Source organism: Trachypithecus francoisi, unplaced genomic scaffold, assembly GCF_009764315.1.
Source record: "Trachypithecus francoisi isolate TF-2019V2 unplaced genomic scaffold, Tfra_2.0 Lachesis_group5, whole genome shotgun sequence".
Classification (NCBI taxonomy): domain Eukaryota; kingdom Metazoa; phylum Chordata; class Mammalia; order Primates; family Cercopithecidae; genus Trachypithecus; species Trachypithecus francoisi.
In genome coordinates, this window is record NW_022681470.1 from 105,899,806 (window position 1) to 105,916,963 (window position 17,158).

The following is a 17,158-nucleotide window of genomic DNA, read 5'->3' on the forward strand; positions in this document are numbered from 1 at the left end:
AAACATTTGTAAACTTAAATTTTCTGAGCTGGTTTTTTTTTTTTTTTTTTGATGGAAACTTACTCTGTCGCCCAGGCTGGAGTGCAGTGGCGCGATCTTGGCTCACTGCAAGGTCCGCCTCATGGGTTCACACCATTCTCCTGCCTCAGCCTCCCAAGTAGCTGGGACTACAGGCACCCACCACCTCGCCTGGTTAATTTTTTTTTTTTTTATTTTTTAGTAGAGATGGGGTTTCACCGTGTTAGCCAGGATGGTCTCGATCTCCTGACCTTGTGATCTAACCACCTCGGTCTCCCAAAGTACTGGGATTACAGGCGTGAGCCACCGTGCCTGGCCAGCTGTTTTCTTGTTTTTTTTTTTTTTTTAACAGCTTCTCTTGGAAACTATTTTTTTAAAAAAACATAAGGTTTACTTTATTACATGGTTTCTGTCAATCACAGACAGTTTTCAATTATTCACAATAATGCTGGAAAATGAAAAATCCTTGCTCATACTCAGCTTGTCAAGAGCACTAGGCCAAGTTCTGCAGGGCTCATTTGAAATGAATCAACACAGAGAGATCTAAGGAAATGGGCCTAGTACACTGTCACAGTCTCTTACTTCTCTCCTTAGCAAACATAGCATAAACTAAAATTGGGGGTTTGCAGAAAGCACCATCACCTATGAAAGGTTTATAACACAAATATCTGACTTTAACTAGGTGGGCTAGTAACTTAAAAGTGCCTGGCCAGAAGCAACTTGAGCTGCAGTTTGGCCTCTTGCCAGGGTAATAAAGATCAGTTCTGTGTCCATATCCCAATTCCTGGAGAACCTTAAGGAAACAGTCCCCTTATTATTTCCCTAAGAATCTTAGAGAAATAAGCCCTCTCATACAGTTTACGAATATTCTAATAGATTACCTGTGAGATAGACTTTTTTCCTTCCGAAGCGATCTGAAAGCTGACCAAAAGAGATAACTCCAACAAATACACCACTGAAGAAAAAAGAGCTTGCTGCACTGACTTTGTAGGATCTGTTGGCAATTAAAAACCACTAGAGGAAGATAAAACAAAAGAGAGACATGTAGGATTGAGTTAGCTATTAAAAAACCAAATGTGCAACAAAAACTTGTGCACCCGAACTTCTATACTGCATGATCCACTATTAACCAGAATTCAGCAGAATTTGTCTATCTCAGACAACATCCAATGAGATTTTATCTTCAGAAAAACTAGAAATCACTAGTATTATGATGCACTCCCATAGTACTCAATACATACCTTATTACAGAATTGAACACAGTGTATAATAGCTAATTACTTATGCATCTATTGACTATGTCCCTCATCCCAAGGCTCTGTGTTTCTTGAGAGGAGCCTTGTCCCATTTATTTCCATTCTCTGATGCCTAATACACTATATGACATATATGAAACAATAAATACATGAACTTTTTGTCCAATAGGCTTGTGAGTTTAAAATCCCTTGAGTATTTTTCCTCAAAAAGATTAAACACAGAATTACCATATGATCTGGCAATTCCATTTCCACGCATATTCCCAAAAGAACTAAAAGCAGGGACGTGAAGAGATATTTTTGCACCCATGTTCATAGCAGCTGTATCTGCAATAGCTACAGGTGGAAACAACCTGTGTCTATCGACGGATGAATGAATAAACAAAATGTGGTGTACACGTACAGTGGAATATTCCTCAGCTTTAAGAGGAATGAGAGAACAGGCAGAGATTTGTTAAAGGATACAAAATTACAGCTAGATAGAAGGAATAGGTTCTAGTGTCCATATCACTGGAGGATGACTATAGCTAACAACAATATATAGCTTCAAATAGCTAGAAGGAGGATATCAAATGTTCCCAATACAAACAAATGATAAATATTTGAGATGATAGAAATGCTAATTACTCTGATTTGATCACTATACATTGTATGTATTAAAACATCACCATGTAGCTCATAAATATAATTATTGTCAATAAAATTAAAAAATAAAAAGGAACAAAATTCTGATTCATGCTACACCCTATACTCTGAAGACATTATGCTGTATGAAATACACCAGACACAGGAACACAAATATAGCATGATTCTATTTACATGAGGTACCTGGAACAGTCAACTTCCTACAGACAGAAAACAGAATGGTGGTTACCAGGGGCCAGAAGGAGCGAGGAACAGGGAATTATTGTGTAATGGAACAGAGTTTCAGTTTGGAATGTTGAAAACATCCTGCAGATGAATAGTGGTAATGGTTACACAACTATGTGAATGTATGTAATGCATCTGAAACTATACACTTAAATGTGATTAAAATGGTAAATTTTATATCACATATATTTATGACAAAAGAAACTCCTTTAGTATCTTCTACTTTAGGGAAACCTAGGAACTTAAAGAGAAAGTTACCATTCTCTGCTTAAAACACCACTATCTCAAGTCTTGTCTAGTGATGTGTTAAAGATGATATTTGGTTATAAGAATAAAAGTGAATCCATGTCACAGAATAACCTCAGAGAACCAAGAGACCACTCATCCTTCCTCTTCCCGGTCCCCTTCACTAGAGTCAGTAATGATAGGTGTGTGAAGGGTCCCTCCTCCTCAAGAACTTGCAAGAAAGAATCCTCAGTTGCTCTCTCCACCTTTCAGATCACTCCCTTCTGATGCTTCCACAACCAGTCCTCATGGCTCAAAGTACATCTAACTTCTCTCCTTTCCTCCTAGTCTTGTAAGACTGGATTGATAAAGGTCTTGACAAGACAACTTCTGGACATCTCTATTCAAAACCACCCACCAAAAAGACTCAGGAATTGGGAAAAACCGATGAGAATAATGTCCCCTCACTAATGTGTGCTTTACTTCTGAATTCCATTCTTCACATGCAATTCTTAACAAGGTAGATTAGCTGGCTTTCCTAGCCCTTCTTGGATTTACTTTTTCTTTCTTTTTTTTCTTTTCTTTTTTGGCAGCATTTCGCTCTGTTGCTCAGGCTGGAGTGCTGTGGTGCCATCACAGCTCATTGTAGCCTTGACCCCCCCCAGCCTCAAGCAATCTTCTTGCCTCAGCCTCCCAAGTAGCTGGGACTGGAGGGAGTCACTTTAAATAGGTGGTTCAGGGGAGGATTCTTGCGGGACGTACATTTGTGACCTGGATGATGACAAGTAACCAACCACAAAAAAACTCTTTGGGGAATATGAGAATAATTGCAGTGGCCCCGGGTGAAAACACACCAGTGTATCTCTAGTGGAGGTGGCATGAAATTAGGCCAGCGAAGCAGGTGGGCATCAGGTCATGCAGGGTCAGGCCAAGGTAAGGAGCTGAGAGATTTTATTCTAGTGCAAAGAACGAATATTGAATTACTGGGTTTATGTTTCTAAAGATCACTCTGGCCACTTTATGAGAATGCAATATGATAGGAAAGAGTGGAAGCAGGGGAGTTACAGTAATCATTTAGGAGATAATGATGGCTTAGATGAAGGTGGAAACAGTGGTGATAGAGAGAACTGAATGGACTTGGGATGTATTTTGAAGGCAGGACTGTCAGATGTTGTGATGACGTAGGAGTAGAAAGGAAAGGAAGAGTCACCTAAGTTGTTCATTTTAGCTACTTTCTGGGTGGTTGTGACATTTATCGAGATAGAGAAGGGTGCAAGAGGTGTTAGGTACATGGTGGGAATTCAAGAGTTCTGTGTGAACAAGCTCAGACACAGCATGCCTATAAAACATCTAAGTAGAGATGTCAAGCAGGCATCTGGCTGGGAGCGGAGCTCATGGGAGAGGTTATGAAGGTTTATGAAATTACAGATACTGGCTGGGGCAGAGGCTACGCCTGTATCCCAGCACTTTGGGAAGCTGAGGCCGGTGGACTGCTTGAGCCCAGGGGTTCAAGAGCAGCCCAGGCAACATGGTGAAACTAGGTCTATACAAAACAAATAAAAATTAGCTGGGTGTGGTGGTGCACACCTGTAGTCCCAGCTACTCTGGAGGCTGAGGTGGGAGAACTGATTGAGCCTGGGAGGTTGAGGCTACAGTGAGCCATTATCGTGGCACTGCACTCCAGCCTGGACAACAGAGACCCTGTCAAAAGAGATTAGAGAAGAGGGGAGGGAAGGGGAGGGGAGGGATGGAAGAGAAGAGGAGAGAAGAAAAGGAAAGAAGCAAAGAGAGAAGAAAAGAGAGAAAGAAGGAGAGAGAGAGAGAAAGAAAAGAAAGAAAAAGAAAAGAGAAAGAAAGTTTCATATAAAAGACTAAAAGAGCTGCAGTATTTAAAGAAAAAATTTTGTTTTGTAAAAAAAGAATTTATTTTGTAACATGGATAGTTCTGTGGTAGAATTTTCGACTCATGAGGAATGCCTACAGTAACATTTCACCAGGTCTAAAAACAGATCAGTATGAGATATCAGGTTGCCCTAGAAAAGACAGGACTGTATCTGTCACAGGGAGATTCCTTCTTTTACAATGGCCAATATACACAGCTTAATTGTACTTGTTCTTAATACCTTGAAATTCAAACACTGGCTTTTTTTTTTTTTATGTTCTTAGTGTTTGATTTGGTGTTTTCATGCTTTTAAAATCTGGCCTGCAACTTTAGTCTTCATTAACCTGCACCTCAAGTTTTGCTAGTCTGTTTACATGGCCAAGATATTGATCTTGGCCTGTTTTATTGATTAAACACAAAACTGATCTGTTTTGTGTTTAATCACTGAAAAATGGCCAATTTGAAAACTCCATAATCAACTATTCTGTTGCCTCATTTGCTGAACTTCTCAAATCCATGGAAAAGGGTGCAATACTATCCTTATAAGTGGATAGCTGTTAACTTTTGTGGAAGTTTAGGAGGAAGTAGCCCAAGGGATGTTTGAGCAGCAAATTCCAAATTCTGATTCTCAGGCTGCCATTTCCAAGTGTCAAAGTAACTGCTAGTAATTTTTCTTCATGTCAATGCTGGTTGGGGTCATGCATCTCTCTATTACTCTTGGAATACACGCAGGAACTGATAGAAAAATGGAAAGACAGATTTTTCAAAAGCAAATTAGAGAATGTGAAGCTGGAACCCAGAACTCCCTGACAGATTCTGGTGAACTGGGGATGGCTGACACAGGGATGCCAACTCACAGATTCAGAACAATGGGTTGATAACCAGCCCTCCACATCCTTCATCTCCCAACATGTGAGATCTTGGTTTAAATGTTTTGTTTTGTCCAATTTTAAAAACTTTTCAAGTATTGTTGATATATTGATCACATACCTACTGTGTGATCTAAGGAGTTTTATTTTGTCAAAGCCCAGACAAGATAAACTAGGATATTGATCCCTACAGTATTTAGAAAATGTATTGGCATAATCTATACTTAAAGTTTTCGAAGGAGCTCACTCACCAGACAAGACTCAATTGCTAGCTCATTTTCTTCCCCCTTTGGTCAATACTTAGTACTAGCGTAAAACCCAAACCAGGATATTACCAGGCCATTTTAAGCTCAACTGTAATAAACCTAAATATGATAAGTATGGATCTCAAGAAATGTGTTTTTATGAGTCTTTAGATTTTAAAAATCACTAATTTATAAGTCATTCAAACCCTGAGATTTGATTAAGAGATTATTAAGGTGATGAATTTCCTATTATTTTTTGTTAATAACAAGCCAAATTCTAAAGCCACAGAAAGAATTTTTTTTTTTACGTTAAGGTATTTCAAATTGAAAAATCATTTGCAAATTGAAAAAAGCAGGAAATCTACTTTTCTTTTCCCACACATTAACAGAAAAGGAAGACTATAAAGACAAAATATTTTCAGTCTGTCAGGTTGACTTACATCTACTTCTGTTTTATAACCAGCATCTGTATTTTTGTTCTTATGCACTAAATTGAGTTGAGCATTCAATATACTCTATTTTCAAAAAGGATTTGAGGGGCACAGCACTACAAGCACTCGTATAATCATTTGCTCATCTAAAGAGGACCTGAGAGAAAATCAGGCACAACTGGGGGCAGAACCAATAGTAAGTGCCTCTAATATAAAAGATGAAAGGAACATAAATATGGCAAATACAGGCATGAGCACAGAGCCAGGGCTATGCGGTGCCTTCCAGTTCCTAAAGAGGAAAAAAGCTAGGTGAACAGAAGTGAAGGGGGTTGAGACAGAGACACTTTTGGCTGGGTACTAATGAAACATTTGGAGGTTTCTTTTTTTGGTATTTATATTCTTACTGCTTAAATGCTGAGAATAAATGGCACGTCCTGAAAAGGGATAAAGTACTGGCGTACATCAAGAAAAGTTGCTTTAGCTGCAATACAGAGAACAGAATGGAGGTAGCAAGCATGGGAGTGGGAATATCCATCAAAGGCCATTACAACCATGCAGGCCAGAACCGTAGACTTCCAGAAGAGAAAGGATTCATGCAGGATATAGATGCCTGGAATTCAGAGGTGAGATCTGGTGTGAGTCATCCATGAACAGGTATTATTTGAAGCCACTAGTATGTATTAGGCCAACCACAGACTGAGTGAAGCTTAAAGACAAATTTCAAAGGAAGCAATCAAATGTATCTTTAGCACCTCTCTTAAAATTGTAAAACCTTAAGCTTTATGGACATGTCACAAATCAAATAAATCATTTTCCTGAAATACAAATATAATCTGAAAAAACAAAATATTGCTTTAAAATGGACCACATGCTTATGTAATCCCCAAAACAAAATTAACATCTGTGTAATGAAACAATGTATATCAAAGATATGTCAAAGAGGAAGGCTGCCATACCTTATAACCAGATAATTAATAACCAACCAACTTTCACATAATACTCTCCCCTCATCCCCAACAGCCAGCCTGTGGTATATAAATTACAATATATTGGCTAAAGACTTTCTATTTTTTCACCCTCAGCATGTGTTCCATTCAGGAAGCTATGGAAAAAGTCAACGGAGTACTAGACGGAATACTAGAAATAAGGGGTCCTTTTGACTTAGACAGGGTAACAGAATCAGATGTCACTAGAAAGGAGGGGGAAGGAAGAAAAGGAAAGTTTCATGTCGAGCATGAAGTGAGGGTTATGCCCTGTGTGCTTGGGGAACAACAGGGAGAAGGCTGGGGGTGAGGAAGAAGAGAATATAGATGCCCCTTGACTTAAGATAGGGCTGCCCGGCCCCCGTGGTAAGTTGAAAATACTGTAAGTTGAAAATGCATTTACTGCATCTAACCTACTGAACATCATACTCATAGCCTACATTAAATGTGCTCCAAACACATTATCCTACAGTTGGACCAAGTCATCTAACACAAAGCTGACTTTATAATAAAGTGCTGACTACCTCACGTAATTTATCGAATACAGGAGAGCACTGCAGAGAATAATATCTTGTTTGCCCTCAAGGTCACATGGCTGACTGGGAGCTGCTGCTGATGGGGCGCTGCCCAGCATCATGAAAGAGGATCCTCCCACACTTGTTACTAGCCCAGGAAATGACCAAAATTCAAAACCAGAAGTACAGTTTCCACTGAATACTTAACACTTTTGCACCATCATAAAGTCAAAAAATCACAGGTCGAGCCACCCTGAGTTGAGGACCACCTATAATGTGTTTTAAAATCAACTTCCAAAGTGGTTATTTTCACATTTGGCTGATCTGTTGTTTCAGGGTGTATCTTACTCCACAGTGTGCGTTTTAAATATAAATACCTAATAAGTTTCCATTTTTCAATTGACTTGTATCATTTACACTTACTGCCTGACATCCTGGTGTACCCATAGACACAAACAAGCCATCTCCAGGTTTCTTTCTTTTCCTTCCTCCACCGAATAGCCCTGTGCTGTTATTATTATCCTTCCCTACTATATTAGAGCACAGAGATCAGGAGATGTTTCTTTTTTTTCTTTTTAAGAGACAAGGTCTTGTTTTGTTGCCCAGGCTAATCCATGAACTAGGAGATGTTTCTTAAGTTGATCATGAATATTAGGAAGACCAAAGAGCAAGAAGGACCTCTATCATACTGACTCCGAGAACTGGGACACATATGCAGCTTCTACTCTGAGCAGCTTCTCCTAGGCTCTACAAATGTGATAAATTTGTCTGTTTCAGTTTTCTCCTGTGACCTAAATAACCTAATGTAGGTTTTTTATTTCTTCTTCTAATTTATAGTGACATTTCATGGAATAATAGTTGAAAAACATGCTATAACCACAAATCACTCTAATGAAGGGAGAAGTGAATGGTAAATAAAAAATCATTTACACCAAGCTTTTATAAGCAGTGGGTCATTTCCCTCTCCCAAGTGGGCTTTACCCTTTCTTGCCCTCCTTGTTTTGGCTCAGGGCGGGTGACTGACTCTGCATCACCCACAGATGAATAATGTAGGACCACTGTCCTGCAGAAGTCTAGGTAAGGGTATGGTTACCCAAAGAAAAGCAAACAGATTTTTCATTCCACTTTTGCCATGAAGCATGACACCTGCCAAAAAGACCACTCTCAGTACGCACTGTGCCCTCCTCTCCCCACTCCCCACTTGCACCTCTACCTCCTCCCCCGTGAACTACTCATTCTCCATGACACACCTTAAGTCTCATCTGACTTACCCTAGCGGAGCTTACCACTCTCTCCTTTCTGCCACATCACCCTATTTTTGCTTTACGATAATGCATGGTGAAGTGTGTCCATTTGTCTCTCCCCTAGGACACTGTGAGCTTCTTAAGAGTATATTTGTATCCCCCGTGGTAACCTTACAGTGTCTGTCAGCACTAATTAAATATTTGCTGAATTATTTATGTAAGAAGAGTAAGTGCCATCGTCTTATAGGCATCTTCACACACAATATCTCTAGGTCATGACTTCAAGCATCAGGTTGTGAGTTTATGGCCATACAGGGAACTACCTAATTGGTAATCATTTCCTTGGAGTCACCCAATGCCATTCTCTTGAAAAGGAGTGTAGATAGATTTAGAATTTGAGGGGTTTCCCTTCTTCTTATAGCCAATCTGAGAGGAGCTAGAATACTTTGGTTTTATCTTTAGTCCTTGAAAGCACTTTATTTGGTCCACAAATATCCCCACTGAGAGAAGCATATACAATCATGCAAGGATAAGAAATGTGCCATGGATGATTCACAGCCTATCAAGGAACCTGCGAGACAGGCAGGGGCTATGGCAGGTTAGAGAGTGGTACCTAGCCCCTCAGCTGGCTGCTGTATCCCTTTTAAAAGACAGACTTGTTCAGAGCCCCACAGAGTTCACTAGTCCCAAAGAAGCCTTCTCTGAAAGGAGGACACACCACATGACTGTTCGGGGCATAGCCCACCTACTCACAAAGAAAAGGAAGACAAAGGGCAGGTCACCCTGGCTGTCCAGGCAGGTCAACCAAAATGGGCAAACAAGACTGGGCACGTGCCTCTTGATTGAGCCTCTTGTTGCTGGAGGTCGTGCGTTGATGAAAACCAAGTCATATTATAACTGCCACGGCCCTACCCAGACTCCCAGCTTGTCAGTATTTCAAGGTTGCAGGGACGAAGCCAACAGCAGCTTCCTAGGACCCCTGCGGCAAATCCATGAAGGCTCTACACAATCAGAGAACTGCTATGGTCTCCTGTGAAAAATTCTGAACAGCTCTGATAACAATTCCAACCAAACTTCAGCCCTTCCCTGGCCCGTATTTAAAATAAAAATAATTACAACTCTGTACATGAAAATCTAACTTCAGGAGAAAATCAGGTAATCAGAGACCTCCTGTGACTAGGGAGTACTTGGACAGGGTATTTCAGGAACAGTTTCATGGTGATTAACTAACTTGCTTCATTTCAATGTAGTTGTCACTCTGAATTACCACTTAATGGGTGAAGTGTGCAGGCTATAACAATCAGTAGTACAGGCGTAAGGAAGCAAGACATTAAAAAAAAATTAGCCCCTTAAGCAATTAATTGCAGTGAATTTTTCAAATAGTTTTAATACTCTGTCTTTTGACCCCAGGGTATGGCTTGGGGAAAATATATTAATCTCAAGATATATCCACAGTGATATTAAGAATTCCAACCTTACACTTTTTGGTTGCAAACATTAATTAAGCATGATAATTGTGTGTCTCCGTGATATTTGGTGCTTTCTGAATGAGTCAGAGCTCAGGGAATAATCTGAATACAGCAGACAGCAATTTGCTACATAAATTTGCTCCAATAGCTATTAGCTCATTTTAGAATAGTCAAGACTCCTAGATTAGAGTTTTGTATTAAATACCAAGTTAATCACATCTACCTAACCTTTTATTTGCCCTTCCCAAAAACCCTTCTAAAGAAACTTCTGCAAGGTCTGACACAAGTGTAATAAGGTGCAGGGTGGACGTTTAAAAATGTGTGTTTTTAACACAGTATCTTTAAACTATACAGTTTCGTAGAATCTCTCTTAATAATTATCTTCCAAATTTTATGTGATGGGTCAACAGGACTTCGTATTTGTTCTTTAACTTTGATTTCAGACAAGATTATTTCAATATGAACCAAATATTACCTATACACGACAGATTATATATTAAGGATATTCACCAACTTAGTGACATGTTTAGGTACCAGTTTCAGTACTCCTTTAGAGATTTGCAGGGGCAAGTGAGAGTCTAGCGAAGTCACTGAAATTGATTTAATCCTAAGAAATTAAGTGGAAGGTTTAGTTTGGCACTGCACTTCACCGTAATAAGGATGAACTCAACGCAGTGCAGAGACTAGTGGCTCCTCAAGGACACCAGCTAAAGAGTGACTGATGCCAACATGCTGCCTGGTGCTGCTGGCCTTGGCTGCCCCTCGATCACCATTCACGTTATTCTCCATTCTGCTGCTGTCTCTCCATTGATTCTTATCATTTGGTTTGAAAGCAGCAGCAGGAAACTTTCAAGCCACCTATACCACACCAGCATTCAGAACAGCACCCAGACCAGGCTCTAAAGCACAAAGCAGAAGTACAGTGCGTGAACTCACATATAATTCACACTCGGAACGGTGGGATGGGGGCACACAGCACAGACACTTCATTGGTACCTAAATATAAAAGACTTCAGGAAAAACAAGAGATTCTGTGTTAAACATGTGAAACAGAAGAGGCCTTTGTTAGGTCTCCCTGAATCTATTCAGAGAGGAGAGACATGGTGAATGTCACTGGGGCAGGTGGTTGCGGGGCTCTGAGAATACAGTGAACTGCTGATAGCATATGACTTAACTATTGTCCATTCTATTTATTTCTCCTTTGTTATTTTTTGTTCTATTAGGAAACATGCACATTTATTTGAGCTTGACCAGCAAGAAAGCTTAATGTAATCATTATTACTTCTACCGTACTTGAGCGGGTTTTGTGGGGGTGGAACACTGGCCAGGCTCCTCATGAGTCTGACACACACGCCCCAGGTCACATCGCCTTGTAGAAGGCAGATGCTGACACCACTCACAGATGGGCTGCCTGCCTGGCCTCCTTCCTGCTGCTGGTCCATGCCACAGTGGCCAGACTTGTTGACTAACTGTGGGGCACTGAGGAGGTCACCCAGCTACTCTGAGCCCATGTCTTCTTCCCTTTTTAATTAGCAGGCTAATATTATTGCTTTCCCTTCTCCCCTAGAATTCACTCTGTCCAAAGCACTCTCGAGCACATGACTGCGAGCATCTTATTTAGCTTTCAGTCCAATGTGTTGGGAAAGAAATGAAACTTTTTATATGAGGAATGTGAGCCCTCCCTAAATTATTGGGCCCAGAGAGGCATTGGAATGAAGCAGCGGTCATGTCCCCATCTCCCCTTGAGCCAAGTATCATCTCTTGAAGCTGCTTGCTATGTGGACTCTAGATTGACAGCACTGGTAGCTATACATTAACCTCACAATGCTGCACACTGACACCATAACCCCTACTCTATAGTTCAACAATATACAGCCAATTGCTGATCAATGTTATTTATGCAAACTAATGAAAACTCCTAACAAACAACCTTGTATCCACCCACTCCGTTTTCCTCTTTTTGCCTTTAAAAGATTACTTGCAACAAAGATCGAAAAGGGCACTTCTGACCGTAAGTGGGAAGTGTTTCCTGGGCAGCTGTCCTCACCCTGGCTCAAAGAAACTCTTTAAAATTATATTTTGTGCCTCAGTTTCTTCCTTTAGGTCGCTATTTCGTGCCCCATACACTATCTCCCCATGGTCACTGTGCTAACCTCAAATCCTATTTCATGCCCCATACACTATCTCCCCACGGTCACTGTGCTAACTGTTCTCAAATCTGCCAAGGCATACTCCTATTGGCTCTTCCTGTCCCTTCACTGCCAGTGAGCCACATGGCCCAGGTAGAGTCAATCTTCACCCTGTTCTCATGGACATGTTTCTGGGGCTGCCACAAATGGCTGGTGGTAGCAGAGGTGCTGAGGCCCTGGACCCTACTCCTCAGGAATGACAACAGCAAAGTATCTAGGTCTTCTAAATACTGAAATGCCAACTAAGATACCATTTAAAACTAAAGGCTTCTATTCTTTTTTGTTTATTAAAAAAGCTTGAAAATCACTGAAGTGGAAAGAATATGAGCTCATCAAATTCCAGAGTAGCAGCTTATTAGGTGTATGATTTAGGGAACATTCTTTAAATTCTCTTCATCTGTTATTTCACTAATAGAGTGGGGTTGTTGGTAGGACTAAATACACAGCATCTATGGAAGGCCTCTGGCAGACAGACTCCCATCCCAGAGTGCATTTTAAAAAAGTGGATAGCTGCCTCTTCCCTCTCTCCTATACCTACCAGACCTTGTATAAACTTATCTTCTCACCCACAAACTCAGTACAAAGTATGGAATGATCTTGTCATAGCTGAGGATCCCATGGAGGTTGTGGAGTTCTGTCCTGCTGTGTGGGTCAGTGATGTCACCTGTACTCCTCCATCAAAGAGTAGGCAGGCCATGGCCACCCTTGCAAAACACCACGAACCCACTCAGTCTGAAGCAGCCAGTTCAGCATCTGGAATGCTTAAAAGATAATTCATCCCAAATCATGACCCCAGAGTTCCCAAAGAGCCCTGAGGGAGGGTGGAGGTGCCATGGGTGACATTATGGGGATCTCATCTAACTGTACAGCAGGGACAGCCCATGCCCTGCTCCCCATGTTGTTCTGGATACATAGTGGAGCACCTGCTGGAGACTGAGGGTCACTATTTGCACAGGTAATTTGTACCTTGGAATAAACCTCTGAGGGTGGATAACTGTTTGACACCCTGGTGGAATGAGGAATATAATGTGTGCCTCTATATCATGGGAAGAAAGTACCAAGTATTTAGAAATGTATAATTATGAATAACTATAATCAAGGTGGATAATAATATATACATCCAAGTCTAAGCATCTCAGTGGCTACACATGATGAGAATGAGAAAGAGGACAGATGAATAATACAGGAAGAGGGAGGGAGACAGGGTGAGGAATGGAGGGTGAGAAACAGAAGCAGAAAGGCAAACGGGGCAGAAATGATAAAGACAGACACAGGGAAAGGCAAGAGAGAGAGTGAATGCAATGGACACAGAAAGAGAAACAGAAACAGAGAGGTAAATACAGACAGACTGAGATGAAGAGACATGGGAACAAGCAGAAACAGACATATGGACAAAATGACAGAGACAAGAGAGAGCAATAAGGACAGAAGGTGGGAAGAAGAGAAGGAAAGGAGGGAGGGAGGAGACACAGAGATACAGACTGACAAAGACAGATAGCAAGAGAGACAGCGATTCATAGATGCACCCCAGTGGGCTAAGATACAGGTAACAGGAAGAAAAAGATGTAGCTACTATCACAGGTGATAAGGTGAAGGCTATCTCAGCCCTTAATTCTTTTCCTCTGAGAGCTGCTTTAAAGATCTTCAGCACTTACCAAGGAAGCATTTCATTCAATTTCACCTGTTTCTAACACTCTTTATCTTGGGAGTAGTAGCTCCCTGGGTTCCCTTTGACTAATTTAACCTTCCTTTTGTCTTCCGCCTTCAGTCGGGCACTGTTTATTGTGAGGTCCTAGAAGTCAGCACAGGAGATACAGTGGGGACTAACTTACCCTATCCCTGTTGTCCTGGAGTGCAGGGTCTAAGAGCTCTCTCTCCTTATAGCAAGCCTTCTCTAACATAAGGCAGGTAGTAGTTGCTCAGTGAACACTTGTTAATAATGGTATCCCCTCTGGAAATACCTAAAAGGGTTCCTAATTTTAGATTAGCATACATACAGTGGGATATTCTGCATAAATGTTGCTTAGGTCAAGCTCTCACCCTGGTACTACAAGCATTCTCATCAAGATTGCATTGTCCAGTGGTGGTCAGCTGTCCTCTTCAGAAAGCCCATTCTCCAGAAAAAGCTACAAAAAGGGGTTGTCAAAAATGGGTGCTTTGCTTATTCTTGATTAAAATAGTAGCCTATTGACTAGAAATAACAAATACCAAAAGTGGGCTAACACTGGTGAAATTAAAGGCATTCAAGATACCTGGATTATGTCAATATATTAAGGGTACTCCCCACCCTTGCAGGAATTTGTGAGATAATCCAATGTGCAGGTACTCTACCTACAGGGTTATGCTCTCCGTTAAAACCCCTCCTTGGTCCTGAGCCAATATGAACTCTGGAAGCTTCTTTTTCCCCAATGCTGGCTGAGGAGTGGAGGCTGGGAGTAGGAGTGATGGTATCAGTACCATGCCTATGGAAAATTACACTATAGGTAACTATAGGTTACCTATAGTGACCTATCATGGAAGCAGTGTTCAAAATATCTAGGAGACTAAAAAGCTAGGACTTCTCAAGCCTGCAAGACAGTTTTTTATCTGATACTTTGTTTATAAGAATTTAGTTAATAAATGTATATATTGTATATGTGGCAGAATTTAGTCTGGGATTTGCTTTCATTATAATGTAGTAATAGATTTATTGGAGAGCAGACCTATAGTTCTCTCCCATTTCAAAATCCTATGGAGATCCTAAGTAAAACTAGGGCTTTTTGCAGAAATGACTAGTTTCATGTTTCGGGCGTGCAAGGTACAAGATGAACTTGGAATATCTTGTTATGCCAAAAATTTCTGATAGGCATATCAAAAATGATAGGCATATCAAAAGCATACAAGAGGACTCCCACTTCCAAGAAGACTAAGGAGGCAAGTTTTTCCTTATTCTTCCCACTAAAGATAAGAACAGAAACCAATAAAATTTAAAACTGAAAAACAGTAGAGAAAAATCAATGAAACAAAATACTGGTTCTTTTAAAAGATCAATAATATTGACAAATCTCTATAATGACTGAGAAGTAATTAAACAAGAAAAAAAGACACAAATGTCCAATATCAGGTAATAAAAGAAGATATATAATTTCAGACCCTGAAAATATCAAAACAATGATAAGGTAATACTATGAACAATTCTACACACATAGATTTGACAACTTAGATAAAATGGACCAATTCCTGGAAAAGTACAAACTACCACAACTTATCCAATACAAAATAGACCATTTGACAAAATAGCCCTATAACTATTAAGAAAATTGAATTCATAATTTTAAAACTCCCCAAAAGGAAATCTATAGACCCAGATAATTTCACTGGAGAATTCTACCAAAGGCTTAAGGAATTAATACTAACTCTACACAATCTCTTCCATAAAATATAAAAGAAGGGAACACTTTTCAATTCATTTTATAAAGCTAGTATTACTCTGATACCAAAACCAAAGATAGTCCCAAAAAAGAAAACTACAGAGCAATACTCCTCACAAATACAGAAGCAATAATCCTTATCAAAACATTAGCAAATAGAAATCAGCAATATATAAAAAAGAAGCATATACTACCCAGAGATGCAAGGCTGGTTCAATATTTGAAAAACAATCTCTGTAATCCATCATATTACAAGAAAAAGAAGAAAAATTACACAGTCATTGCAACCGATATAGAAAAAGTATTTGACACAATTCAATATACATTCATAATAAAAATTCTCAAAAATATTGGAATGGGGAGGAAGAAGAGCAAGATGGCCAACTAGAACCCTCCAGCAATCATCCTCCACACAGGAACACCAAATTGAACAATTATCCACGCAAGAAAGTGTTACCAAAACACCAGGGTCTTCCTCTAGGTCCTGCTGCTTGCCATACAGAAAGCCAATCACTGAGACAACAAGTATTGCCAGGGAAGAAGGCTTTTTTTGGGTGCTGCAGCCAAAGAGATGGTAGATCAGTCTCGAATCTGTCTCCCTGACCAACTGAAACTGGGGACTTACATAACAAGGAAGTAATGTAGCTACATGCAGGAAAACAGAAATTAGGGAGAGGTAAGGAAGCAGTCCTGATAAATGAGGGGTCTGGCCTTTCACTGTCCAGATGCAGTGACCTGCTGAGTCTCAGTTCCTTGATAATATCTGGGAGGCCTAAAGTTCAGTTACCCGAGGAAGGAACTCTGATAAGACAAACATAACTTTCTCAAGTTTTAAGAATAGAAGGATCAATTTCTATGTTTATTCAAAAGAAACCATAAACATCAGCTCTTTGGGATAATTGGGCGAGTTTCAAAAGGACCTTACGAAACAAAAATTAGGACTGATCACAGTACCTGGTTTTAACATTGCATCAAGGAAAGAGGCACCGAAGAAGGTAGGAAAGACAATCTTGAATTGCTGACACTACCCTTCCCCCATCCCACAGAAATACCACATGGCACAGGAAGAGAGAATCTGTGTGCTTGGAAAGCACACAGCACAGTGATAATGGAACTTTGCATTAGAACTCAGTGAGGCCCTTCACACCACAAAGCAACACAGGGCAGAATTCAGCTGGTGCCCACAGAAGAAGCATTTAGATGAGCCCTAGCCAGAGAGGAGTTGCCCATCCCAGTGGCCAGAACCTGAGTTCTGGCTAGCCCCACCACTGCAAGCTAAAGAGCTCTGGGGTCTTCAATAAACTAGTCCTTGTGGCCTAGACTGCACTTCCTGGGCAAGTCCTGGTGCTAGGATGGGCTCAGAGTCAGTGGACTTGGGATGCACATGATCCAGTGAGACACCAGGTTGGGTGGCCAAGGGAGTGCCTGTACTGCCCCTTCTTCAATCCCAGGCAGCACAGCTCACAGCTCCAGGAAGAGAGGGAAGAGTGAGTAAAGAGGGCTTTGCCTTGCAATTTGCATACCAGCTCAGCCACAGTAAAATAAAGCATCA

The 17,158-nt window shown here is 40.6% G+C and overlaps 1 protein-coding gene across 6 annotated transcripts in view; it reads right to left on the bottom strand.

Annotated features, from left to right (window-relative positions):
- SLC22A15 (solute carrier family 22 member 15) overlaps positions 1–17,158 on the bottom strand; it is an 87,700-nt gene that overhangs the window by 43,853 nt on the left and 26,689 nt on the right. For all 6 annotated transcript variants that reach the window (XR_004433574.1, XR_004433573.1, XM_033195744.1 and 3 more), the window contains exon 3: positions 900–1,032. Coding sequence is in view for 4 of the 6 variants with exons in the window: in XM_033195744.1 (XP_033051635.1) it covers positions 900–1,032 (133 nt within the window). In the remaining 2 variants the exon portion in view is untranslated. The remainder of the gene's footprint in view (positions 1–899; positions 1,033–17,158) is intronic.